Source organism: Mesoplodon mirus (genome assembly GCF_964341445.2).
Source record: "Mesoplodon mirus genome assembly, chromosome: 9".
NCBI lineage: Eukaryota > Metazoa > Chordata > Mammalia > Artiodactyla > Ziphiidae > Mesoplodon > Mesoplodon mirus.
In genome coordinates this window covers 92,136,113-92,162,885 of record NC_138985.1, presented here as the reverse complement: position 1 = coordinate 92,162,885, position 26,773 = coordinate 92,136,113, and the positions used below count along the sequence as shown (strand labels likewise).

The window sequence follows — 26,773 nt, the reverse complement described above, 5'->3', positions numbered from 1 at the left end:
ATCTTCTTACCTCCTGGATTTTCTGTTGCCTTGTCTTTGTTTCCTTTAGTTTGTTTTTCTATTCTCTGTAATTCCTCTAATTGGAAGTTATATTTAAAGCAGCCCTACTCAGTAGGAATTCCTCAAGAGAATTAAGCCTCAAATGCCCTAAGGCACCAATTGTTTGTAATGAATTTTCTCTTGTATACTATCCATAGGATGATTAAGAAAATAGACACTCAGATCATTTTCTGCAGGACTTAATTCTTTCCCAGAACCCTGGTAAGAAAGACTGAAAGGCTTGATGGATTAATTTTAAAAAGTTAAACATTTTTGGCCAGAAAACATGTTAGATACTTCATGCTGCAGTTTATCACAAGTAATACTTTTTGGTTGACCTTCTGTTAGTGATGCTAGGATTGACTGGATTAGGATGATGATGGTCTGATTCTTCCATTTATAAAGTTTGTTTCCCCCCTTGTAATATAATGCAGTTTGTACGAATGTTAAATTCTAGTTTATAATCCTTGCTTTAATAATTTCATTGTGGTTTGCAAAATAATGTTTTGCTAATTCTGTCTTTCCTTCTACATATATATTAGCATTCTTCTGAGTACCCACTAGAAAGGCAGGATGAATCTTAACTTTTAAATTTCCTGTTTTCAATATAAGGGTTTTGTTTTAAAGGTGCCTTACTTTTTTTCCTGGCTTTCTCTTTATGCTGTACTATGGACCCATGGATTTTCATTGATTCAGGGTGTCCGCTTAAGTTATTCTTCTGATGCTTGAAATGTTGTAACTTTGGCTACTGGAGCACTTCTTTACTTCCTAACAGAAAAAGATGACTAGTATTCATCTAGTTACTTTCATGCCCCAGATCTAGAATCCTTAGTTCCTTTTAGTATCAGTTTGGGTCTAGTCAGGAGAGAGAAACCACTTAGTAATTTGTTGGGGCTTTTTTTTTTTTTTTTTTGCAGTACGCGGGCCTCTCACTGCTGTGGCCTCTCCCATTGTGGAGCACAGGCTCCGGACGTGCAGGCTCAGCGGCCATGGCTCACGGGCCCAGCCACTCTGCGGCATGTGGGATCTTCCCAGACTGGGGCACGAACCCGTGTCCCCTGCATCGGCAGGCAGACTCTCAACCACTGCACCACCAGGGAAGCCCTGTTGGGGCTTTGTAATATAAAGAATGTTTAACTATAACAGGCATCTGTAGTAATGAGGGCTTGTCTAGTAAGAGGTAAGAGAGCTCTAAAGAATATAGAAATAAAATAGATACAAGGAGCAGTCATTAACGCCAAGGCTGAGATAGAGTTTCCAAGGGAGGAAGAGTTCACCCCCCTCCCAGGACTGAGATTCAGACCCTGCTGGTGATGGTATAGCTATGGTAAAGAAGTCACTGTGGTGCTGCATGCTGAAAATCTGTCCTCTCAAGCTTGCTGGAAATCTGCTTTCCAGGAAGCCCAAGAAAGTTGTTAGGGAAGGTGTCTCACCAGAGGCATTCTGCCACAAAATCACCTGGGCGTGGGAGTGCCAGGGGAAGCTGCTGGCTACTGTGCACTGTAGGCACTGGAGAATTTAAGTGCACTGAATCTGGTGCTGGAGAAGAAGTTGCACGTTTCTTGGGAGCCAGAAGCACTTTACTGTAAAACTGTTGGGGGTGAGGGTGGGCACTGCTGGAGAAACTGCTGGTTAGTGCACTGCAAGAGCTGGCACCAGAGGAGCTAGGAGTCTGGGGCCGAAGAAGCTGCACATTCTTTTTTTTCTTTTTTTTTTTTAATTAATTAATTAATTTGTTTGTTTGTTTTGGGCTGCATTGGGTCTTCGTTGCTGCATGCGAGCTTTCTTTAGTTGCAGCGAGTGGGGGCTACTCTTCGTTGTGGTGTGTGGGCTTCTCATTGCAGTGGCTTCTCGTTGCAGAGCACGGGCTCTAGGAGCACAGACTTCAGTAGTTGTGGCACGCGGGCTCAGTAGTTGTGGTGCACAGGCTTAGTTGCTCCGCGACATGTGGGATCTTCTTGGACCAGAGCTCAAACCCGTGTCCCCCTGCACTGGGAGACGGGTTCTTAACCATTGCGCCGCCAGGGAAGCCCTCTATATGTACTCTTTTACATACATTTAAACTCCAGTACAGTGGTGTAACAAGCAAATAGGAAATATGCCCTCACGTATATATTGATTAACAAGGCTATAATTGGTATCGATGGCTTTCTTCTTCCACAACTCATTTCATCTTTTCTCTGCTGCTATAGGCTGAATATTTGTGTGTCCAAAACCCACCCCCACCCCAGGAAATTCATATGTTGAAAACAAATCCCCAAGGTGATGGTATTAGAGATGTGGCCTTTGGGAGGTGATGAGGTCATGACAGTGGAGCTCTCATGAATGGGATTAGTGCCCATATAAAAGAGGCCCCAGAGAACTCCCTTCTCCTTTATGCCATGTGAAGACACAGTAAAAAGACAGTTGTTTGTGAACCAAGAAGCAGGTCCTCACCAGACACTGGTACCTTGATCTTGGTCTTCCAGTCTCCAGAACTGTGAGAAAGATTTCTATTGTTTATAGGCCACCTATTCTGTGTTATTCTGTTAATAGCATCCTGAATGGACTAAGACAACTGCACTAGCCAGAAGCTCAGCTGCTTGGGGTTCTTTACTCTGTGAAGTGACCCAAGCCTTCATTCCCCAAGAGTCTGAGCCCTCAATCATCCTGCCTTTTGTGGATTGTTGCTTCTGTAGTTTTCCATTAACTTTTTGGGCATGGAAGTACTAAGAGGCTCCCTAGAAAATCCTCTGGGTTATAGACCTAGAGCTCCTTGCTTTGATTATATAGAAGCAACACAGTTTTTCCTTGGTAATTGGGATCTGTCACTCCAGCCTGTAAAGTTCCTGTTGGTTCAGTGGCATAAGAAGCCCAAATAGTCCAGGTGGTAGTCTTATGTTCCAATTCACTGGAATTATTTTTGTGTTTCTTTTTTTTTTTTTTTTGCAGTATACGGGCCCCTCACTGTTGTGGCCTCTCCCACTGCGGAGCACAGGCTCCGGACGCGCAGGCTCAGCGGCCATGGCTCACGGGCCCAGCCGCTCCGCGGCATGTGGGATCTTCCCAGACCGGGGCACTAACCCGTGTCCCCTGCATCGGCAGGCAGACTCTCAACCACTGCGCCACCAGGGAAGCCCTATTTTTGTGTTTCTTGATAGAAGTATTCCTTCTTTGGGACCAAGATCTCCAAACCAGTAGAGCTCAAAGTTGCTGTACTTCCTTTACTCTGATATGAGTTTCTTGATTAGCTATGATACCATGATGGTTGCATGTGGTATTCTGTGAGTCCATGAATGATAGTGCTGACAGAAACATTACAAGCAGAGAAGACAACTCTATATCCAGAATATGGGTCTAATCCTCTGGACAAATCTCTGCTTCCTCCATGATGGAAGTCCAGTATAATCAATGAACGTGGTCCCCATGGGGAATGGTGCCACTGGGGACTCAGTGTTGGTCTCTGCTGTTGATGGGTTTGACACTCATCAGTAGTGTTTATCAGTTAACCCTTGGTAGGTGGAAATCCATGTTAACTCCATGTTTAGCCTCTATCCCTGCTACTATGGCTCCTTTGTTTATGAGCCCATCGAACAAGCACTGGGTGGCTAGGGAAGGAGGCTGACATCATAGAGTTTGTCATTTTGTCCATCTGTCATTGGGAGATTCCTTTATAGTGGATGCCCTTTGATGGATATTCACATAGGACAGATATATCGTCACAGGCTGTGCCCATTTAAATATCATTCATAACGCATATATGTGGAACCTAGAAGAATGGTACAGATGAACCTGTTTGCAGGGCAGAAATAGAGACACGGATGTAGAGAACAAATGTATGGACACCAAGGGGGGAAAGTGGCAGGTGGGGGTGGGGTGGTGGGATGAATTGGGAGATTGGGATTGACATGTATACAATAATATGTATAAAATGAATAACTAATAAAAACCTGCTGTATAAAAAAATAAATTCAAAAAATATATCATTCATATATGTCTTCCTCAGACTTCCTTGTCACCAGTCTTCCAATCCTGTTTCTACCAATCCCTGATCATCCATCCAAATGATTGACATATGTCCATGAATAAGTGGAGATCCATATTTCTGGTCATCTCTCACTCCAGACATGGTGGACAGCCATGTGTATTGCTTGAAGATATGGTCACTAGGAGGGTTTTCCTTCAGCACTGGCCTTTACTAAAGCCCCTGAGTGGGCCTGTAATGCTGCAGCTGTCTGCCTTCAGGTGGTACCAGCATATTATGCAGAGCCATCTGTAATCCAGGCTTGAATTTTTTCTTCTTCAGTTATCTGGTTTGTAAGGGACACCCCAGGAGGCCACAGGCATGGATTGAAGGGGATGAATCAATGCAAGAAGAGGTGGTGTCAAAGGAATCTGAGCCACCTATTCATGCAACGTTTTTGTAGCTTCCAAACCTTCCCGTACTCAGTCTCCTTATATCATTTCCATTTGATGACAGATTGCTGCTATGCATGCCCAACATTATGGCTAGGTAGTTCAGACAATACTTAGTTCATGATGGGAATCTCAGGTGTTGATGAGATTGCTGTCCTATGGATAGGCCTACCAAGGCCCAGTAGCAAATCAGAAGCTGCTTCTCAAAAGGAAAATAGTTACCTGCAGAAGAGAGCATAGATTTGTTCTAAAATCCTAGGTATTTGCACTACGATATTCCTATTGGTACTTCCCAGAGGCTCCATATACTCATTAAATCCAGAATCTCAAGGAAGTACACTCGTATCAATGAGCTTGGCTCAATGTAGTGTTATATTCCAGCCTTCCTCGGTCTAACACCTTTAGAATACACTCCTGCATGTTTCCCAGCTTTCTTCAGACACATATAAGCAAAGTTTTACAGTTCTCTTGGTGTATAAGTTATTTCCTCCTGCATGTACCTGTTCCCCTAGAACCTTCTGAGATTTGACCCTAGTTATGAGTGGTACAGGGGATGGTTGTGGTAGGTATTGAAGAGATTGGGCATCCTCTTTCAAAGCATCTGTCTCAGATGGGGTCATTACAGGGCTTTCAAGCTGAGGAAGGCTAGTCTCAGACACTGGAAGGCAGGCCACTTTTATTGGTAAGGTAGACTCAGAGTGACTTGGGGTTTCAGGATTATCAGTTTCATTAGGGTCCAACCAGATGTCTCCATTCCATGCATCAGAAGTCCATTCTTTACCAGTCAATTTCAGAACTTTCACATGAGAAACTTGGTGAGACTTATAAATTCGACTGTTGTTTGTAATTCAGCAAGCCACACAATTAAATTTTGTATATGAGTTCCAGCAGTATTAGCTCTGCAGCTACAAAAAATAAGAGCTTTATTTGGAGCTGCTGTGGAAGCTCTCTAGCTCTCAGACTGTGACTTGAGTTGGGTTAACCGACCCGAGCTTGTCATTTTTTGTAAGCACTCAAATGAACTAAAAAAAAATTCAGTGGCCACTGTAGTCGTTACAGTCATCATTACTGCCACGATGGGCAAGTGCGGTTAGCCACTTGGACTTGACTTAGCACTTTATCACAATTGGCAACAGGTGTTAGCTTGATTTATCATCATGAAATCTGAAAAATATATCCTTGTGGTACTTAATAAGGTCTATAATTCTGTCATGTAGCTTGTCATGTTATAGAACCTAGAGCATGAAATTAGTCCACAGTTACCAAGAAAAATAGGTATTTGGCTGTAATAGATACCAAAAGCTTCTTAGAACCTTTTCATTCAGTTACCCCACGTTCTCTTTAATGGTTTTATTCTATCTTATTTTCTGGTCAGTATTATACTTTTGTGGTCTATTTGAATGGACTTATTCCTAAACATTGTGTTGAACTTTATAATTTTTTTAAATATTATTCTTCTTGCTCTTAAACTGAGCCTGGCCTCTAATATTTTTCTCCATTTATTCTCCATTTCATTAATTCAAGATCTATTATTATTTACCTCTGCTATATTTTTACTGGTGAGCTCTTCTGGTATTTATCTTTTAGCTTTTGAGGTCTTAACTTTAATAAGAGACAAGAGTCTTTAATAGTACAGTTCTCAAAGAGAAACTGAAGGCATCTCTTAGTTCTGAAGCTTTGTGGTGAGTGTTTGATTTAATTAATAGAATTTCTTCTCTTCAGGGTAGCTAGTTTTAGATGTAGGGTTTTTCCAAAATTCTGTCTTAAGTTTGAGTCAGTAGTTAGAATGTATAATCAAGTCCTTCCCTTTGTAAACATCGTGCCTTATTAAACTTGAAATGTCATTCAGGAAGCATAAAGGCCAAGCAATTGTGTCATGAGTTTATAGCGAGAGCTTCAAAGATTTAGGTGTGTGTGTTTGTTGGTGTGGATGTGGGTATGTGGTTGCCATGCACTTACTTGAATCTTTTCTTTTTTCTTCATTCATTTCAATTCAGTTCAGTGTAATTCAAACTAATTAATAAGTATGTAATTATTATTGCCTGATACTGCAAACATAGGGGGAACATGGCTACTTGGAAGTATAATTGTCAGCATTTAGATCATTATGGGATTACATACCACTACCACCCGCCCCCCCATGCATTCTAAATGCCATGGCAGTTATGATAATTCTAATCCATTGCCTGCAAAAGTTATTTTTAAAGATTCTTTTTTTTTTTTTTTTTTTTTTTTTTGGCTGTGTTGGGCGAGTGGGGGCTACTCTTCGTTGAGGTGCACGGGTTTCTCATTGCGGTGGCTTCTCTTGTTGCAGAGCACGGGCTCTAGGCACACGGGCTTCAGTAGTTGTGGCACACGGGCTCAGTAGTTGTGACTTGCAGGCTCTAGAGTGCAGGCTCAGTAGTTGTGGCGCATGGGCTTAGTTGCTCCGCAGCATGTGGGATCTTCCTGGACCAGGGATCAAACCCGTGTCCCCTGCATTGGCAGGCAGATTCTCAACCACTGCGCCACCAGGGAAGTCTCTATTTTTAAACATTCTTTATCCAGAAAAAGTTGCATTACACCTTACTTGGGAAAAAGTATACATCACAAAAACAGTTTACAAAGAGAAACAATGGTGAGTTTTAGGCTGACTTTTCATTATATCTTTTATAAACTATCGTATTTATAGTAATATCACTTTCTGTGGATGGTATATTTGCTAGAGTATTCCAGTGCTGAAGCTGAAATACCAGCTTTTCATGAAGCAATATACAGTAGTACAACTAGCTTATTTCTACTCTATAAAATCAAGTGTATAGATGTGTTATTTATTTTATTAATTTTTATTGAGATATAATTGATCTACAATATTAGTTTCAAGTGTACAACATAGTGATTCAGAATTTTTATAGATTATACTCCATTTAAAGTTATTGTAAAATATTGGCTATATTCCCTGTGCTGTACGATATATGCTTATTGCTTATTTATTTTATACATAGTAGTTTGTACCTCTTAATCCCCTACCCCTATCTTCCCCCTTCTCCTCTTCCCCTCTCCCCACTGGTAACCACTACTTTGTTCTCTGTATCTATGAGTCCGTTTGTTTTGTTATATTCATTTGTTTGTTTCATTTTTTAGATTCCACATATAAGTGATAACATACAATATTTTTCTTTCCTATTTCACTAAGCATAATACCCTCTCCAGGTCCATCCGTGGTTGTTTCACATGACAAATTTCATTCTTTTTCATGGCTGAGATGATGAGTATTACTTTAAAGACAATTCTATTGATAAGATTACATTAATGCAGAAGTTGGATCTAAGAAATATACTGATAATTGTTTCTGAAACATATCTGTCTTTGAACCAGTCTATAACCTCTCTGTACCTCAGCTTCCCAGTTGAGAAAGTGGAGATAATAATAGTACATACCTATACAGTTTTAGTGGGGATTAAGTGAATTAAGAGTGATGAGAAAGGGCTTCCCTGGTGGCGTAGTGGTTAAGGATCCGCCTGCCAGTGCAGGGGACACGGGTTTGAGCCCTGGTCTGGGAAGATCCCATGTGCCACGGAGCAACTAAGCCCATGTGCCACAACTGCTGAGCCTGCACTCTAGAGCCGTGAGCCACAACTGCTGAGCCCGTGTGCCACAACTAGTGAAGCCCGTGCGCCTAGAGCCTGTGCTCTGCAACAAGAGAAGCCACCGCAATGAGAAGCCTGTGAACCGCAATGAAGAGTAGATCCCGCTCGCCGCAACTAGAGAAAGCCTGCGCACAGCAACGAAGACCCAACACAGCCAAAAATAAATAAATAAAATTAATTTATTAAAAAAAAAAGAGTGATGAGACAGTGTCTGGCAATTAAAAAGCACTTTTAACTGTTAGCTGTTATTGTTATCCTTCTCATCATTACACCTGTAAGGTGATTGTAATAATATTTTAAATATAAAGATTGACATTATTTGTTGTAACTTTTTTTTTTCTTCTTTTCAGATGACTTGTGTAGAAAAAGCAGGAACAGATGAGAAAATGCTTATGAAGGTCTTTCGCTGTTTGGGAAGTTGGTTTAACTTAGGAGTTTTGGACAGTAACTTCATGGCTAACAATAAGTTACTAGCACTCCTTTTTGAGGTTTTGGTAAGTAATGGCTTTGTTTATGAAATGGTTTTTGTTTGTTTCTGGCACATAGTCGCTTAGGGTAACTGCCCTTCTGGGATATAAAAGTGTTTTCAGAGTTTTACGGAGTGAGTGGAAAGTGTATGGTAAGAAAGCAACACTGTCCCTTCCTTGTTGCCAAGTACCAAATTAAGATATTAGTTTTAGTGCTCAGAATAAAATGTAGTTAGGTTTAAGAGGAAAGCAGTCTTATATGTAGATATGTGTAGATCAATGATTTACATATTAAAATTCAAGTAACAAAAAAACCATTGGTCTCTTTTTCTTATTTTAAAAGTATTAAGTTGTTTGTTTCTAATAATGGCCATTGGGCGTTTGAGACAATTACAAATCAGAATATTATCTTTGTAACTGAGGTAGTTTACTTAAACATCAGGGTATGTATAGGATGAATTTTGGGTTTTTGAGATCAGAAGTAATGTATTTCTATACACTTGTGCATTTGTTCCTTAAACTTTAAAAGTAACAATGCCTAGTAATACATTCCTCTGTCTTGGTAGACAAAGAGTAAGTGAGTGCTTAGAATAAGACTAGTTTTTAGAACAAGAAACAGCAATACCTCAAGCACAAATGTTAAACAGGTCTTTGGAGGTGGGTGTGACTTTGTCTCTTTCTCCCTGATGGTTTTCCTTCCATGAACACATATTAGTATGGAAACTCTGTGTTTCCATACTGGTTGTGTGCTGGTGTACTATAATTTAGAAGATTTAGCATGATACTAGGTTGATATCACTGTGAATTAAAGAAAGAAAAGGAAAACACATTCTTCAAGGAGACATTTTTGGTATTGTACTGTTGTTCGTGTATTTCTGCTGTCATTCTTGGATCAGAAGCTAAAATTCAGGAAACTTAGGATGCTAATAATTGTTTTGCTAATCATTGTCTTTGTCTCCATGTCTATTGTTGCCATACCTCAATAATGGTAATTTTGATTCTCATCTCACCAAGTTGTGTGAAGAGTAGTCAGTATTAAAAAATTCAGGTCCCACTTTTGTTTAAAAAGTGTGTAAATAAGTTCACATATGAATGGAGGACAGTGTAGAATACTCTTCAAACTTAAAACAGTGGTGACTCTTGGGAACTGAGATTGGGGTAAGGAGCAAGCTAAGTAGTGTGCTAGGGTTATATTGTCTTCTCTACTGATCCAGTATTAGGTCCTCTGTTACTTAAAAGAGTGTTTCTAGAGTCAGGGTCAAATGTATTCTCGTTCTTACATTTTTTTCAGTGGTTCGAAGTCATGCCACATAAAACTAAATATTTTAGTTTGCTTTATGCTTGGACCACGACCTTATTATATAAAACTAAATATTTTAGTTTGCTTTATGCTTGGACCATGACCTTATTATATAACTTTTCCCCTATAGTTCTTTTTTAAAAAATATTTTTAAAATAATACTTGATATATACAAAAGAATAAATTTGAACATTTAACTTTTGAAACATAGTTAATACAGTGGATATTTTTGAATTCACTGCCACTCAATCTAAGAATAACCTAATGAATAATTTGTGTCTTTGTGCTTTCCCAACCCTGCTTTTATAGCTCCCACCGCCCGCCCCCCCCACCCCCCGCTCCTCCTCGCAGAGATTCTAAATGTCCTTGTTTTTTTTATTATTCACAGAAGACCAATATGCCTTCGCTAAATTTATCCAACCTCTCAACTGTACTGTCCTGAATAGAAACCCTGGAGGCCTCCCTCCTTGAACCTTCTAATATTCTCTAATTTGTATCAGTTGCTCTTTTGATCTGCTCCCCAGCTGTCATCCTGGGACTTCTCTTTACTCTGCTTCTGGATTGGTTTAACCATTTTTTTTGACCTACCTCAAATACCTTCCTCAGAAGGATATGTGGGAAATAAATATTGAGTTTTTGCATGCATTCCTGAGAAATGTTTTTATTTCATTCTTAATCAATGATTTAGCTAGGTATAGAGTTCTATGTTCACTATTCTTTTTCTTCAAAATTTCTAAGACCTTGCTTTCTTATATACTGGCAGGCATCATTGCTAATGAGAAGGTGGATAAACTGATTTTTGCTCCTTTCTAAGTTACCTTCTCCTTTCCTCCCCAGAAGCTTTAAAAATCTCTGTTTAACCTTAGTATTCTGAAATAGCACAATGATGTGTTGATACTTGTTGGACCCTTTCATTTTAGATAATACTTGAATATCAGAAAAAAAGATGGAGAAAATTTCCATAGACTAAAATAGGGCAGGGAACACATGGAATTCCATTTGGAGGGACTGGTATGGAAGAGAATATGAATTTTAGAAGTCATATGACCATGACTGAGGTACAAAAAGGCTGATTTGCTTGGCATATAAGGAAATAATAGTCAGAAATAGGAAGATTGATGGATGTTGTCTCATTGAAGGCCATGACTATTAGGCTGTTATGTATTTAAAGTACATGTTCAGAAACAGGCTATAATTGCTTTCCTGTTACTTGGATTACAGCTTAATGATCAAACTTCTTACTTCCCTACTCCTGCTACCTCCTAGCAACAGGATAAGACCTCATCCAACCTACATGAAGCTGCTTCAGACTGCGTATGCTCAGCTCTGTACGCCATTGAGAATGTGGAAACCAACTTGCCATTAGCCATGCAACTTTTTCAAGGAGTCCTGACATTGGAGACTGCCTATCATATGGCTGTGGCACGTGAAGATTTAGACAAGTGAGTAATTATTAAAGGCAGTAGACCTGGATTCATATACAGTCTGGTGTTCTCTTAAGTCACCTTTTATTATTTATCTATCCTTTGTGATTCTTCGTGACTCTGTGTAAATATATACATTGCATCCTCAAGATGCTCTGCTATTCTCATCTGAACCAAGAGTGGCAAATCAAATGCAGAGGGAGAGGTTGTGATCATGGAGAGTAGTAAGTTTTTGCACTTAAAAGGGTAAGGCTCTTAAGAATTAGGGATGCCCTTTGAAGTATCAAGTGTGATTTGATGGGAATTTTATTCAGATGTTTTAATAATTGAGAATTTTAACTGACTTATGAGTCATTTGCTTGTATGTATAGAAGTATGTGATTTAAGGAAAGATGTTTGTTATAGAAATTGTGATACAACATAGCAAATAATCACTACATGTCCCTTAGGCTGAGGATTGCTTTTATTTATTTGATTAACTGTGTCTGTACACATAATATCCAGATTTCTGACTTGATGTTCTCATTCCTCTTTCATTTACAGAGTTCTGAATTACTGCCGTATTTTCACTGAACTGTGTGAAACTTTTCTTGAAAAAATTGTTTGTACTCCAGGCCAAGGCCTTGGGGACCTACGAACTCTAGAACTGCTTCTTATCTGTGCAGGACACCCTCAATATGAGGTAGTGTTTATTCTATGCTAATGCCATTATTTTCCAAGTTGTATGTCACATATTATCTGCATTCCCTTTTCTCCTGTCCAGCTTTCTACTTGTGGGAAATCATAGTTTTATTTTTAATTAATGTGATGGGGAGTTTCCTCTGTTTTGAATTTTTTAAAATATATATATTTGGGCTTCGGCTTTGATTCTTTTCTATTTTCCTACTTGGTTAGCTGGGCTGACTGGTATAGGAACCTGTTAGCAAAAAAGCCTATTACTTTTCCACTGAGGCACCCTCTCTAGCGTCAGTTATTCTTTAGAGCTTTATAGCTAAAGAAAAGATACCAAATCTTAACTTGTGGAGACAAGTTTTAACATACAAAAGTTTTTTCCAAACTATGGATGAAAATGAGAATGGCATTGAAAGGACTTAAAGAGTCTTCTTCATCCCAAAATTTCTAAGACATGCTGCCTCTTTTAAGTTTGCTAGATTAAAAAAAAAAAACAACAAACTCCTTATTCAAGAAGCTTTATCTCCTCTTAATAGTATAAGTGAGAAAGAACTCCCAAGCTGGGTTAGCTCTATTGAAATTGCTCCATTCTGGATCATTGATGGGAAAGGATGGTAGGGCCCCTCTTAGGGAGGGGCTCAGTAGTCCTGTGAGTCTCAGTCCTTTTTCTTTGATCATATAAAAGATAATGTGTATTTGCTTGACATAATCTCATGAGGATATCTAGATTTTGTTGAAACTTAAAACATTTTGGGGCAGAAGTATTGTACTACCTAATAATTATCATTCCTCTGAACAGTGCCATATGTAAGATGAGCTGTGGCTTGTACAGGTATTTGTAGGTGGTTTATCTGGTGAGAAGTGTTTTAATCTCAAAAATAAAATGAAATAATTTCAGAATTTAGGAAAAAATACTTTTAAAGAGACTTCCATTTCTGTATCTGTTTCTCTAAATTCAGAATCCAGTATACTGTTGGAGAAGTTATCCCAAGGCTAGACAGAGAATGTAAAGCCAGTCATCCTAAATGGAGTTTTGGGCCTAACATGGAAAGATATAATTTGGGAGGATAATAATAAATCTGCTAGAAAAAAGGTGGCCTCTTAACTGGTTCCACTCATATTGTTTTAAAGTGTTTCTTTCCTATTGGCCCTAGTAATAATAAAACTGCCTTCTTTTCTTATTCAAATAAACCATCTTTTCTCTTTCTTTTAATTTGATAGGTAGTAGAAATTTCCTTTAACTTTTGGTACCGACTAGGGGAGCATTTATACAAAACTAATGATGAAGTTATTCATGGCATCTTCAAAGCTTACATTCAAAGGCTGCTTCATGCCTTGGCTCGCCACTGCCAGCTGGAACCAGACCATGTAAGTTTTCTTCTCTACTTAATCAAGTCTTGATTTCCTCTTCTTTTCAATGCTAACTTGAAAAGGAACTGAAAAGATAGAGAATAAAGCTAATGGAATCTGTGGGTTTTCTGTCACTCTAGCTTACACTGAAGAAGTCAGTACCAGTATAATGAAGAGTGCTAGGTCTATGTAAAAAGAACTCAATCCTGCTGAGCCAGTTATTCTTCTGGGAATTCACCTTAAATAATTCTGCAGAAGAAAAAAATTGCTATTTTATGTACAAAGCATTATCTATAAAAGTAAAAAATGGTAAACCCATGTACAAGAGTATTAGAAGAGGAAATTCCCTGGTGGTGCAGTGGTTATGACTTGGTGTTTTCACTGCTGGCGGCCCAGGTTCAGTCCCTGATCGGGAAACTAAGATCCCGCAAGCTGTGTGGCATGGTCTACCCCCCCAAAAAAACAAAGAATATTAAAGAGTTATGTATATTATTATGTAGCATTCTGATGGATCATAATGCAGCAGTTAAAAATAATAACTTGAGATAGCAATAGTTGGTATGCTAAATGAAAAAATAATGTCAGATTTTATAATATGTATTTTTAATAGCATAAAATATGTGGTTGGATTAAAACTAACACAAAGGTGAAATATTTGTATGAGGATGTGGAAAATAACTTATGACTCCCCCCCGACACATATGTGCAATTTTTCTTTATATTACTTATACTAATTTTATAAGTTAAAATAAAATATAATCTATTTGCTTAGAATAAAATATACTAGAAATATTATAAAACAGTCCATTGGAAAACTCTTCAATCTCATTCTTTGCTTGGTCACTTCAAATTTTGTAACATTTATTTCATTCTTTTGGTTGGTTGGTTTAATATCCCTGTCCTTCAACCTATAACTTGGTGTGGGTTTTTTTCCTATTGCTTACTATTAAATCTCACATGAAAACTGTCTATTCATTTTAATGTTAATGTTGTTATTTGAGTTATGGTATTTTGTGTTTCCACAGAACCTTAGTGATGATTTAGTTTAGTGGTTTTCACTAATTTTTTTTTTAAAACTGAGGAATCTTATCTTCAGCTACATATTGCTTGGAAGCCTGATAAGTAAATAAAAGCCGGGCTGCTCTGGTTTAAATGGCTGTGCTTGCTTGATCCGTTTCTTCCCTTTGCTAGTTCTGTGACACCATTTCCCTGGCAGGTAATTCCTTACACTTGTAGGTGTATAGTGCTTTATAATTCATTATCTCATCTGAGACAGCCATTGTTTCCTCCTCATTCGTTGACTTTAATTTTTTCATCTTAAAGCAAGGAGGTTGAACTAGATCAGCAATTGTCAATAATACTAAGGGCTTTTCCCAGATACTCATGGTCCAAGATTCTTATACATGCCCATAACCATCTCACAATTGGTAAGCCTTAATTTACTCACAGGAGGGTGTTGGAATAAGAAAAACTTAAGCATGAAATGTAAATGATCTCTGTATTTTTTAATGAAATATTTCAAATATACAGCAAAGGGAAAATGATTTTATAGTGAATATCTGTATACCTACTACCTAAATTCTACCATTAATATTTTACTATACCTGTCTTATTATGTATCTGTCCACCTATATAAAATTCTTTTTAAAGTCTAATATTCTATTCTGTGTCTAGTTCTTGTGATAATGGTTGATTTTGGTAGATCTTGCACTGTAAAGCTTCAGAGGCTTATTCAGTAATAAAAAGCTAGGCCTTATCTAGATAGGCTAATAAACTCTTAAGTTACCACCTCTTCTAGGTCACTTCCCACCCCCACCACTCCAGATTTTTCCAACAGCAGGCAAGATGTAGCTGGGACACACAAAAAAAGAGAAGCATTTCTAATAGTCAAGGCAGAGGATAGGTTGTATTGACTTGACACACCTAAAAGTTTGGGATACCCTCTAAAGTAAAATGTCTTTGTGATTTAGGCGATTCATCTTTTTGTTCATTGGGACTGGACTGCTTAATGGCTTTTTTATTCTTGATTTTATAAAGTAAATGAAAGCCTTAGTTTAAAACAAATGTTATCTGATTTGAAATTTTAGGAGGGGGTTCCTGAGGAGACTGATGACTTTGGGGAGTTTCGGATGAGGGTGTCAGACCTGGTGAAGGACTTGATTTTCTTGATTGGGTCTATGGAGTGTTTTGCTCAGGTAAGCCCATTTGGAGATTCTTAGCAGTTTTACCAATCACTTTAATTGTGTTAACTTCTATGTCTTCTCTAAGTGTTCCATCTTTTTCTTCAATCTTGATAGCTAAATGGGACAGTAGATATGCAGGTGCCTAGCACACTGCCTGGCATATAGTAGCTATGTTTGTTTAGTATCTTACAAGCCAATTGCAGTGAACAGTTCAGTTATGGTTTACACTATAATCTTGCTAGTGAGAGTTGTTCCACTTGTTCAGTTGAAATGGAAGATCATGGATAAACCTTAAAGCCCCCAAGATACTTATAGGGAATTTGGACCTAGCCAGGAAAATAGACAAGTTTTTCTGCTTTAATAATTATGTATCAACTCCTGGCAACTCTTAGTTACTTGGCATTTCCTTTGTTCACATTTATGGTTAGATTCCTTTGCAGTTTCATCCCAGAGGTGACTATACTAGAGTAGAAGAATCATAGTCCTGTGGTTTTCCTGACAATCAGTGAGTAACATTTTACATCATAAGGTTGCAGTCACCACCATTCCACATCACTTAACATTAGCATAATGTCAGGTGGTTTTCATATTGCTGGAGCATGCTCTGAATCCTGAAATACTAGTTTTAATGCTTTGTCAGCAATACTGAACTAACCTAATTTGGAGGGATGGGTAATCCAGGCATTTTGTGTATTTTGGGGCATCATCTGATCTAGAAAGCGTTAATAAAATTGTAACTATATTTCTTTATATTAAACAAAGTTTGTTTCTTGACCTAACTAGAAAGGGTTGGGGATTCTTAGAAAGCAGATTTAGTGAGATCCCCAGATCACAGGCAGATGACCTGTGCTCAGATTTCAACTCTTCTCTCACTGGCTCTGCAGCTTTGAACAAGTTACTTGTTCTTCTCCAGGCCTCAATTTACAAATTTATATAAATTATTAGTCTTGTCCAAGATGTGGACTGTGGGACACCAGTCTCATGAGATGTTCTTTGCCAGAAAAAAACAGTTCTGTCAATTAAAACTGGAAAATGACTTAAATAGTATATTTAAAGGCTCTGTGAAGTTGTACAAGAGAATTGTTTAATTTTGTCTTAACTAGCAGCGTGTTATTTGACTACAGAAATCTTAGTTAGACTAACACCCGGTCACATTCCACTGATGGATATACCCTGGGAAGTTTCTGGACATCTCTGAGTATTCTGCTTGGTCTTTCCCCATCTCCCCTTGCTTGGACATGGTATTGTGATGGGTGCTTCAGAACAGCTACTTTTTAGGAATTTAATCTATGCTACTAGTGTTGATGCAGACAAGTAGTTAAAATAATAGAAATGTAAAGCCAATGCATATGCTGAGGTTTTACATTATATCTCATTTTTAAGTGTGTTTATGTATTTATGAGTTGTTATCAGGACCAGGAAAAGACACTCGTGTAATGTGTTTTGTTTTCTCCATAATACTCATTTTGTGGGGGTAGACGATAATCTTGATATACTCTTGGGGACCTAAATGGGTTTGTTTCAAATATTAAACTAGTATTACTTAGAGTTAGTGAAGATTTGAAAAATGAAGATACTATTTGTTCCCTGGCTCTGAGAGATAAATTGAGAAACAAGGGGCTAGATTTATTTTAACTAACAGAGTTTTTTGTTTTGTTTATTCTGGAATTCTATTCTGTTTTCCTTTTAATGGATCCATAATCCACCTCTTCTTCTCTAGTTATATTCTACTCTGAAAGAAGGCAACCCACCCTGGGAGGTGACAGAAGCGGTTCTCTTTATCATGGCTGCTATAGCAAAGAGTGTTGATCCGTGAGTGTCTAATAAGTCTTTTGCTGGGAACTCTTAATATCAGAGGAAGGAAAATTACATTTTTCTCATATGGGATATGTTTGGAAACTCTTAGAACTTCTTACTTCTATAATGCTGTCTAGTCTTCTGCCTTCTAGAGTCTAGTCCAGAGTAGCATGCATTGTTGATATCCATGTTTTAACCACATTTCCTAGAGTTAAAATTATTTTGTTCTTGATGCTAGGAAAAGAATGCTGATTTATCTTCCCAACCTAGGTTCCCTTGTGAAAGTTGGTATAATCAAAAATTTGTTAGACTGTTAAATTGTTGGCACTTGCTTAAAAGCATTTGAATAGGCACTAATTTGGCTCTCACCTGCTTTTGTGACCTTGGGTGAGTTATCCTTACAAATATTTAATTATATTGTTCTCCTTTTTTCCTGTCTTGGAGAGTCATTTGTAAGTTTCAGAGAGGCCAGGCATAGGTACCATTTCACCTAAAAGAATAGCAAACTCTAAAGGGCAATTATTATTTTTGTTTTTGTCATTGGAAAATTTTAAATTATTAGAGTTTGATTTCTAATTGCTTAGCATAGAAATTCTATTTATTACTTCAACATGAATCCTTAAAAACAGAATTTACTTCGTTCTGTGAGTTTATAAATCAATGCTAGTATCTGTCAAGTTTTCCTATATTGTAATCAGATGTCTGCAGTTGAGCTCTCTGTCCATGGCCTTGGTTGGAGAGATGGTTAAGGCTTGTATTCATAAAATGTACAGTGCTTCTTTCTTAGCTGTCTTACAGGATCTAGTCAGTGAAATCTTATGTTGTTTCTAATACAGTAAATATTTAAGGAGATAGAGTAGGTTTGTTTTTCTCTATTAAGAAGTTCTGGTCCTGAATCACATACACTATTTGATCTTAAACCCATTTGGTATCTTTTGGAACCTCAGTAACAGTCTGAAGATTATTACACTAATAATCTAACTGATTTGTGTTGGTATGAGAAAGGATGGGAAGAGAGTCTCAATAATTAGCTTAGTGCCCGTAGGAAGCATAAGGCATAAATGAGAGAAGATTATATTTTGTTTTTTGTTTATCCACATTTCAAGCCAACTGCATGATTACAATTTTTTTTAGTGTATGAAGGACTTAATAGACTTATCAGCAAGGAGTGCTCTTGCACTAATCCAGGATTTATTTGCATTTTAAACATCTTTCATTTCTGGATTACGTTCTACCACTTTGGGGGCATCCTCCACTCTGCTTAAAGAACTTCAGCCAGTATTCTTGGGGAGTGAAAAAAAGAGAAGGAAAGGGAAAAAGTTAATTCATGGAGCTGTGGAAAGTATTTGGATAACTTTAATTTTCCCTCATGTTCTAAGTCAGGGCACCTTTATTCCTACAGCTTGTGTTCTTATTTCTTTAATTAGTGAGCTGGCCCACCCATGCTTACCTGTTCTTAAAGTATCCATTATCCAGCTATAAGAAATCTTTTGGAGAATAACAACTAATAGCAAGTGGTCTAGAATTATTTATTCATTCATTTAGCCATTCAGCAATATTTATTGAGTGCCCACTGTGTGCCAGGCACTGTTCTAGGTGCTGCAGATATAGGAATAAATAAAATGGATTCATTAAAAGAAGACTTTGATCCACAGTAATTGCCTGCCTCTCCAATTTGAAGAGCCTTATTTGACAGCAGGATGTGTCTTTAGACACTTCACTGACATTCAGAAGATTAAGGAGCAGTAGTATGCTTCTCAGCTGAAACAATGATATCTTCCATTTCTGCCTTTTCCCCCTTTTTGAGGGTTAAAAAACTTTCATACCAGATGTTAAGCACTTTTATCCAAATGGTTATTTATTTAGAAAGAAACCCTTTAGCAATGATTTGTGTCATTGCAGCCTGTTTTTTAGCCAGAACCTAACCTCTGAAATTGGTAACTCTGAGTACTTGCCTTCTAAACTCAGGGAGAACAATCCAACACTTGTGGAGGTCCTAGAAGGAGTTGTCCGTCTCCCAGAGACCGTACATACAGCTGTGCGATACACCAGCATTGAATTGGTTGGAGAGATGAGCGAAGTGGTTGATCGAAATCCTCAGTTCCTTGGTATGTGTGAACACTCTCCTCTGCAGCTGCTGCTTCTGATTTTTCTGATTTCTTTCTTTCTCTCTCTTACTTTTGCTTTTGTTTTCCTACTTTCTCTTTTATTGATAGGTAGAATGTTTGTAGACACTGAGACTAAATATATGAGTTATTACTTAGTTGATACAACATTTTATAATCTGATCAGACTTTGGAGAAAGGACCTTTGAAAGATTAGATCTCTAGATAGGGAAACAGTTTGCTACTAGTACTCTGCTTCAGCGTAACTATTTCTGTCTTTGTTAGGCTTTGGCATAGGCTTGAGCTAATCAGACTGTCCTGTAATTCTAAACTAGAAGCTGCTAATAGGCTAAAGCAAAGGGGTGTGTGTGTTATTTCAGTGTTAAATACATGCTCCATTTAAAAACTAAGAATTATTATTGAAACTAAATAAGTACAAACTAGAATGAAGAGTGTTGAGTTATATAACCTCTGGCTGCCGTTACTGACTTGAAAAAACAACTAAAGATCATATAAAATAACTTTAGAATTGAAAGTAAATTTAGAAATAATTTATTCTTATCCCCTCATTTTGCAGATGAGGAAACTGAAATACAGAGAGACTAAATAATTTTTCTAGGTTAATATATATTAAACCCACCTGATGTTCAAGACTGATATATTCTGAGAATTTTAAGAATTCTCAAATTCGTGAATATCATTAAGTTTGTGCTGTACTTATCTTTATTACCACCTTTCGACTTGATTTTATTTTACACATGATCTTTTTTTATTGACTGAAACTCTTACTTAAAAAGAGATGTGTGTTCCTATTTTCTTGTTTCTGTATACAGAACATATAAGATAGATAAGCTTATTACATCATAGCTGAGTCACTTTCAAGTTCAACATACCATTTAAAAATTTTTCCAAAATACCTGTTTTCTAATTCTTAAATCTCTTCACTTCCATTATCTGTCTCAAAATTTGGCTTTCTTTTCTGAACACTTTTTCCACAAAGAAACTAAGTGGGTTTATCTGTTTGTTAAGACTTACATTCAGTACCACCTGTAGTATCTCATTCAAATTTGTGCCTCAATTAGAAGACAAATTGCTGAGTGTTCATACTTACTCTAGAATAGTCAAAAACACAGATATTTAATTTGAGAATCATTGAAGCCTGTAGTATTTGAGTTGCGTGGACTAGGTTTTAGATTCTAGTTCTGATTCCCATGCTAAACAGGCCTTTTTTTGTGTGTGTGGAGGGGAGCAGGTTCATGCTGGGTTGGTGCATTGTTTTTGTCATTAGACTAGAAACGGAGATAACTTTTAAATGGGCTTTCAGAGATTGCTTCTTTTATAAGGTTTGGTATGTGGTTACTCTGTAGTACACATAAAGTGCTCTTTAACCATGTATGATTTTTCTTAGGGTTTCTTCATAGAAAAACGTTCTGATTTTTATGAAGCAAGGTAAAGGATAACTAGGATTTGCTTTATAGGAATTCGCCTTTGTAATCACTTTTCTTAGAACGCTTACATTTGGCAGAAAGTAAAACATAATGAATTAATTCTTTTAGAAGTGCTGAAGATCCATCTGTGTGGTTGGGGGCCTTTTATAATTATAAAGAAGCAAGTATAAAAGTGTCAGCTTTAGATAACTCATTGTCCTGATTAATGTAGACTGCTTTTTTTTTTTTTAAACAAAGTGACTAATCTCTGAGTATAATGGTACTCTCTGAGCTTTATCGTCTTTCTTACATTACCCTATTAATACTTGGTTATATCCACCAGTGGTTTCAGACTGAATCAGTGGTTTTCAAACCGTGCTCTGTGAAGCCCTAGCAACAAGCAACAGTTGATTTCCACAAGGAAAGAAATGGAAGATAAATAGATAGGACTCTCTCTGACACCATTTGTCAGTGAGATTAGCTCCATTTTTATATGTAAAAACATTGGAGTTTAAACACATTTCATTTTTATTTATTTATTTTTTTTTTGCGGTACATGGGTCCTGTCACTGTTGTGGCCTCTCCCGTTGCGGAGCACAGGCTCTGGAAGCACAGGCTCAGGGGCCATGGCTCACAGGCCTAGCCGCTCCGCGGCATGTGGGATCTTCCCGGACCAGGGCACGAACCTGTGTCCCCTGCATCGGCAGGTGGACTCTCAACCACTGCGCCACCAGGGAAGCCCCACATTTCATTTTTTTTAAATGGTTCTTTTGCTTAAAAAGGGAATGTAAAACCTTTGTTCTAACAAATAGAAGTTTTCCTTGAGTTTCAAATAATGTAATCTTTACGTATGGATTTTCTCCTTAGACCCTGTGTTGGGCTATTTGATGAAAGGACTGTGTGAAAAACCTCTGGCTTCTGCTGCAGCCAAAGCCATTCATAACATTTGCTCTGTCTGCCGAGACCACATGGCTCAGCACTTTCATGGACTCCTAGAGATTGCCCGTTCCCTTGATTCCTTCATGTTGTCTCCAGAAGCTGCTGTGGGCTTGCTAAAAGGTACTTACTTAAGATATTAAGAAGGAACAGTCTCTAAGCCACTTCTAGGTGTTATATCAGTGGTATCCCACTTTTCAGTGGCAGTTTACTCAGTTATGGGGAAGGTCACTCAGAGGGGAGGGTGTTGATTATGTGTACATGCATTCTTAGAATATTTTAAGGCTATATAACTAGTACAAAGTGCTTACAGTATTTATAGCACGAACCTGGATTTTGAGTGGAGACAACACATTGGAACTGAACATAGTTCCTTTTTGAGTTGGGGGAAAGAATAAAAACGGAGACCAAATAAGCATTGCTATACCAAAGAAATAAGTGGAAATTTAAAGGTAGTGTGCCTGGCTCAGTCCTATAACTAGAAGCCAAGGGTTCTGGTCGCTTAATGGTCTTTAACCAGTACTGATCAGTCTTCCCTGATCAAGAGGCAAACAGCCAGGGTGGTGATGAAACTCAGAGTTATGGAAGAACTAGAGATATTATGCTAGGGGGAAAGACTTAGAGGAGACTTTAACACAGTGGCTATTTTTAAATATTTGAAAGATTATCTTAGAAAAGAGGGAACAGGTTTATTTTATGAGGAATTGATTGTTGACAGTTTACTGGCTCCTAGAAAGAAAATGCTTTGTAACCATACTTTCTGAAAACAAATCAGGGTGTCCTGTGAGGTAGTGAAATCCTTAAAGCTAGTATATCAAATAAAAGATTGAGCAATCTTTTATTGGGGTATATCAAATAAAAGATTGGGTAATACGGCCTGTGCAGCATCTTTTAAGTCTCTGTGAGTGGCAGACAGCCTTGTCCAGATTGGATGACTGTTAAATGTCAACTAACCGTTCTTTCTCACTTCTACGATCAGGTTCCCTACCAGCCAATGTAACTATGCATTTTCAAGACAGATTTTCTTTTCTTTTCAATCTTCTTTTGCCACATTTTCTGGCATTAAATCAGGTCAGATTTTTCTTAACTACTGCCAGTGGGTATTGCTGCCATCTTGTCATTTTCTAGTGAAATTTAACCTTGATGCTAATGTGACGTCTAACTTAGAATGTGGCATCCCAGTTATATCAGTGGTATCTTCTAGATATAGAAAACTTTTTAGTAACATTCTTTTCTATAGGGATGAATTAAAAGGAGAAAATTGTATGTTAGATTTTTTCCCCCTAGTTTTAAATAAAAAATCTAATTCATCCATGGTTTATAGACTGTCAAGAAGAATCAGTTTTTTATTCAAATGTGAAGGTTTATGGTTTTATTACTGTTTATTTGGGGGGAAAAGGGAGAGGGGAGATTTTTGCAACTATTTAAAAATGAAAGAAAGGCAAACTTAACTATTACTTTTCTGTTCAAAGCACTCATTTAAATCTTTGAAGAATTGGAAGTGGGGCTATGTATTTAAACATCTTTAAACCAATAGGCTGCTGAGGAGAAATAGTTTAATATTAACTTCAGTTGTAAATGTAAATGTGAAAGTCAGTATGGTCTTCTAAGCCAAGTAAAGAAAAACCCAACCATAAATAACAAACTATTATAATTTAAAAACAGTGCTGATCTTTTTGAAAGAATGGAACCAGTCATCCTTTTCTGTTAGCCATATGATGTAGACCAATGAATTACCTCAGTTCAGCTTTTATTTTCTTCATTTGTATCATCTTTTGTCTTTCAGGGACAGCACTTGTCCTAGCCAGATTACCTTTGGATAAGATTACTGAATGTCTTAGTGAACTATGTTCTGTTCAGGTTATGGCATTGAAAAAGGTGAGTCCAATTAAGTAAGGGGTGAAACAAATATAATGTTTACATGTTAGAAAGGAAAAGACAAAATTTTTTATTTGCAGGTGGTCTTTTATCTAACCAGAAAAGCCAAGAGAATGAACTGAGAAGTTATTAAAATTAATAAGTTTATCAAAGTAGCTATATATATGAAATAAGTATTCCAAAATCAGTAGATTTTCACTGTATCAGAAATACCATTTACAAGATGACAGTGGGAAAAACACCATTCAAGTTAACAACCAAAACCATAACCTACCATGTTTCCTTGAAGAGTGTTGTAAAAACGTCAGCTCTTCTCAAATTACTTTTATGGTACAATAGCAATGAACATACCAGTGGGATTTTTAGGAGAACTTGACAAAGTGACTCTAAAGTTTATCTCTAATAATGTGCTGGTAGAAGTATCTAAGAAATTTTAGGAAAGAAGAGTAAGAGGTGGCAACTTGCCTTACCTCATAAAATATATTATAAAGCTATAATAATTTTGAAGCTTTATATTATAAAAGTATAATATAAATATATATTATATAGTATAATACATATAATCTATATTATAATGTATAATGTCTGTAATATCCTAAACATTGTAAAAGAAAATGGGAAAAAATTAACGATACTGTTTTCTACTCCACAATGATCATATAGTAAAAGTTAATACGCATTCCTGGCCAGGATGCAGTAAGATGGAGGAAAATAATTTGCTAATATGAATTTAAAAGTTTTTACCATTTTGAGTAACTTTCAGGAATCTGTCACAAGGAAATAATCAGAGATTGAGACAGAGGTTGATGTACAAGGGTATATATTGCAGTGTTTGCTGTGGGTTTGTATGTGTAATGACTGGGTGTTAATATCTGTCTCTTCAGCTCTTGTCTCAGGAGCCCAGCAACGGCATATCCTCAGATCCCACTGTGTTCTTAGATCGCCTTGCAGTGATATTTAGGTAAGAAGAGAGATGCCAGGTTCCTGCCCTGGGTTAAAAGCTCAAATGAAACCATTATGTATTGAAGTAAGGAAGTGTTTTTTCCTCCAACTTCCGAGTACCTCCTATAAACTCCCTCTGTCAGGAGACTAATTTAGTCCTATTACAATTGCAAAGGCAAATTCTAAGAATTTATTTTTGGTAGACCTTTGTCAAAAGACCCTTTAAAATGTAATTAATTCTCTACGTCTCTAGATCAGTGATTCTCAAACTTTAACATGCAACAAAGTTGCCTGTAGTACTTAAATTACCAAGGCAACAGATTGCTGGGTCCCATTCCCAGAGTGTCTGATGGATTGGATCTTGGATAGGACCCAAGAATTTACATTTCTAATAAGTTCCCAGATGCTGTTGCTTTCTATTCCAAGGACTACCCTTTCAGAGTCATTGCTATATAGTGTATGGGTGCAAACAAATAATAAAGCCTCTTCAGTAACCAGGTGAAATTAAACTTTCTTTGAAGTCAAGAGGAGCGTAATGATTAAAACAGCATTAGAGTGACAGTGTTCAAAGAGTGATCCTTTCTTAGTTACATAATATAATTAGTTGTGTAATATAATTTGCGAGTCCTGTAGGTATAACTGGAATATCAATTAATAGTTGCATAAAAACCTATGTGGAAGAAATTAAAACTGAGGTGTTGTTTTAGCTTGTTAGTTCTTGTCTACAAGTATCTTTTTCTGAGTTGGTATAATGCTTTCCTTATATAATTAGGGGAGCCCTGTTGCATACCATTCTGAGAGCCTATTAACAATAACTCCTATTTCACAATAAATGAAAGAAAATCTGCAAAAGGTGGACATGCCCTGATTTTTTAAAAATTAGATTTTTATTGAGTTGCCATTGAGCTTTTTAAAATTAAAGAATTTTGTTCCTTTAAAGAGGTAGGTAGCTAATCATAGTGGGGGTTTTTTGTGGGTTTTTTGTTTGTTTTTTCCTGCTTTCCTTCAAATTAGTGGATTCTAGAACTAGACAAATAGTTGGATTGGATGTACTGTGGGTGGGCCCATGTTGTGTATCATTGGATTTAGACTAGAACCATGAGAAACGTCTTTGGTAGACCAGGGTACCTAATGCTTTTGCCTTTTAATGCTGGGAATGAAGCAGTACTTGGTTTCTCATAGTGGATTCAGACAATCTGAATATATTTATTAGTTTGGAAGAAACTACATATTCAGGTTTATAAAGGGAAAAAAGATGGAAAGGATAGTTGTAGCGCCCCACACCCACAGCCCATGTAGCCAGAGTTGGATTGAATTTACATGTTACAGTAGAAGAGGCTTAAAGGTGAGAAAAAATTGATGGGATGATTTAAACTGTGCTTTTGTTTGAACAGAGTGGGAGGAAAAGGTATTGAGTCTTAAAAATACTCTGGTTTTCTTTAATTGGTGAGAATGATACTAATACTAAGTAAACTAACAGGGATTAGGGCCCTGGGTCCTTGATGAAATTGCTCTTCTTTCTCGCTAATTTGGGCCATTGTCTTTCCCCAGACACACCAATCCCATTGTGGAGAATGGACAGACTCATCCGTGCCAAAAAGTCATACAGGAAGTAAGTGCTATTGTATGCCTGTGGATCTTCCTTTTTCCTTATAAGGCTCTGGGTAACTAAAGTGAGAAGGTACTGTCTTCTAGGTTCACAGGAAGATTCAATTTGTTGATATGCTTTAAATATCAATGAAAAGAGGAACAGAACCATCCAAATAAATATTTTTGATTTTAAATTTGGTAAGAAAACAGGCTGTGGGGAAATGCACTGAAAGGCCAAAGTAGGGAGAGATTAACTGTGTGAATCTTATTGTTGCTGGGAGGCATGATCATTACCGGCAAAATTTTTTTTACAAAGCCAGTTAACCATCATAGTTAGTTTCCTCTTTGATAATGTACTTTTTTTTTTTTTTTTGCGGTATGTGGGCCTCTCACTGTTGTGGCCTCTCCCGTTGCTGAGCACAGGCTCCGGACGCGCAGGCTCAGCGGCCACGGCTCACGGGCCCAGCCGCTCCGCGGCATGTGGGATCTTCCCGGACCGGGGCACAAACCCGTGTCCCCTGCATCGGCAGGCGGACTCTCAACCACCGCGCCACCAGGGAAGCCCGATAATGTACTTTTTTAAAAAAATGAGGGTAATGTGAGGATCAGAGGGCATGTTCTGAGAAGTGCTTTTGAGAC

At 37.5% G+C, this 26,773-nt stretch overlaps 1 protein-coding gene across 1 annotated transcript in view; it reads left to right on the top strand.

The window, feature by feature from the left end:
* TNPO3 (transportin 3) overlaps positions 1-26,773 on the top strand; it is a 322,931-nt gene that overhangs the window by 271,846 nt on the left and 24,312 nt on the right. Inside the window, exons 9-19 of the mRNA XM_082632672.1 lie at positions 8,414-8,557; positions 11,097-11,272; positions 11,798-11,936; positions 13,148-13,294; positions 15,364-15,471; positions 17,180-17,271; positions 19,225-19,364; positions 21,656-21,847; positions 23,511-23,602; positions 24,487-24,563; positions 26,096-26,156. Coding sequence (XP_082488798.1) covers positions 8,414-8,557; positions 11,097-11,272; positions 11,798-11,936; positions 13,148-13,294; positions 15,364-15,471; positions 17,180-17,271; positions 19,225-19,364; positions 21,656-21,847; positions 23,511-23,602; positions 24,487-24,563; positions 26,096-26,156 — 1,368 coding nt within the window. The remainder of the gene's footprint in view (positions 1-8,413; positions 8,558-11,096; positions 11,273-11,797; positions 11,937-13,147; positions 13,295-15,363; positions 15,472-17,179; positions 17,272-19,224; positions 19,365-21,655; positions 21,848-23,510; positions 23,603-24,486; positions 24,564-26,095; positions 26,157-26,773) is intronic.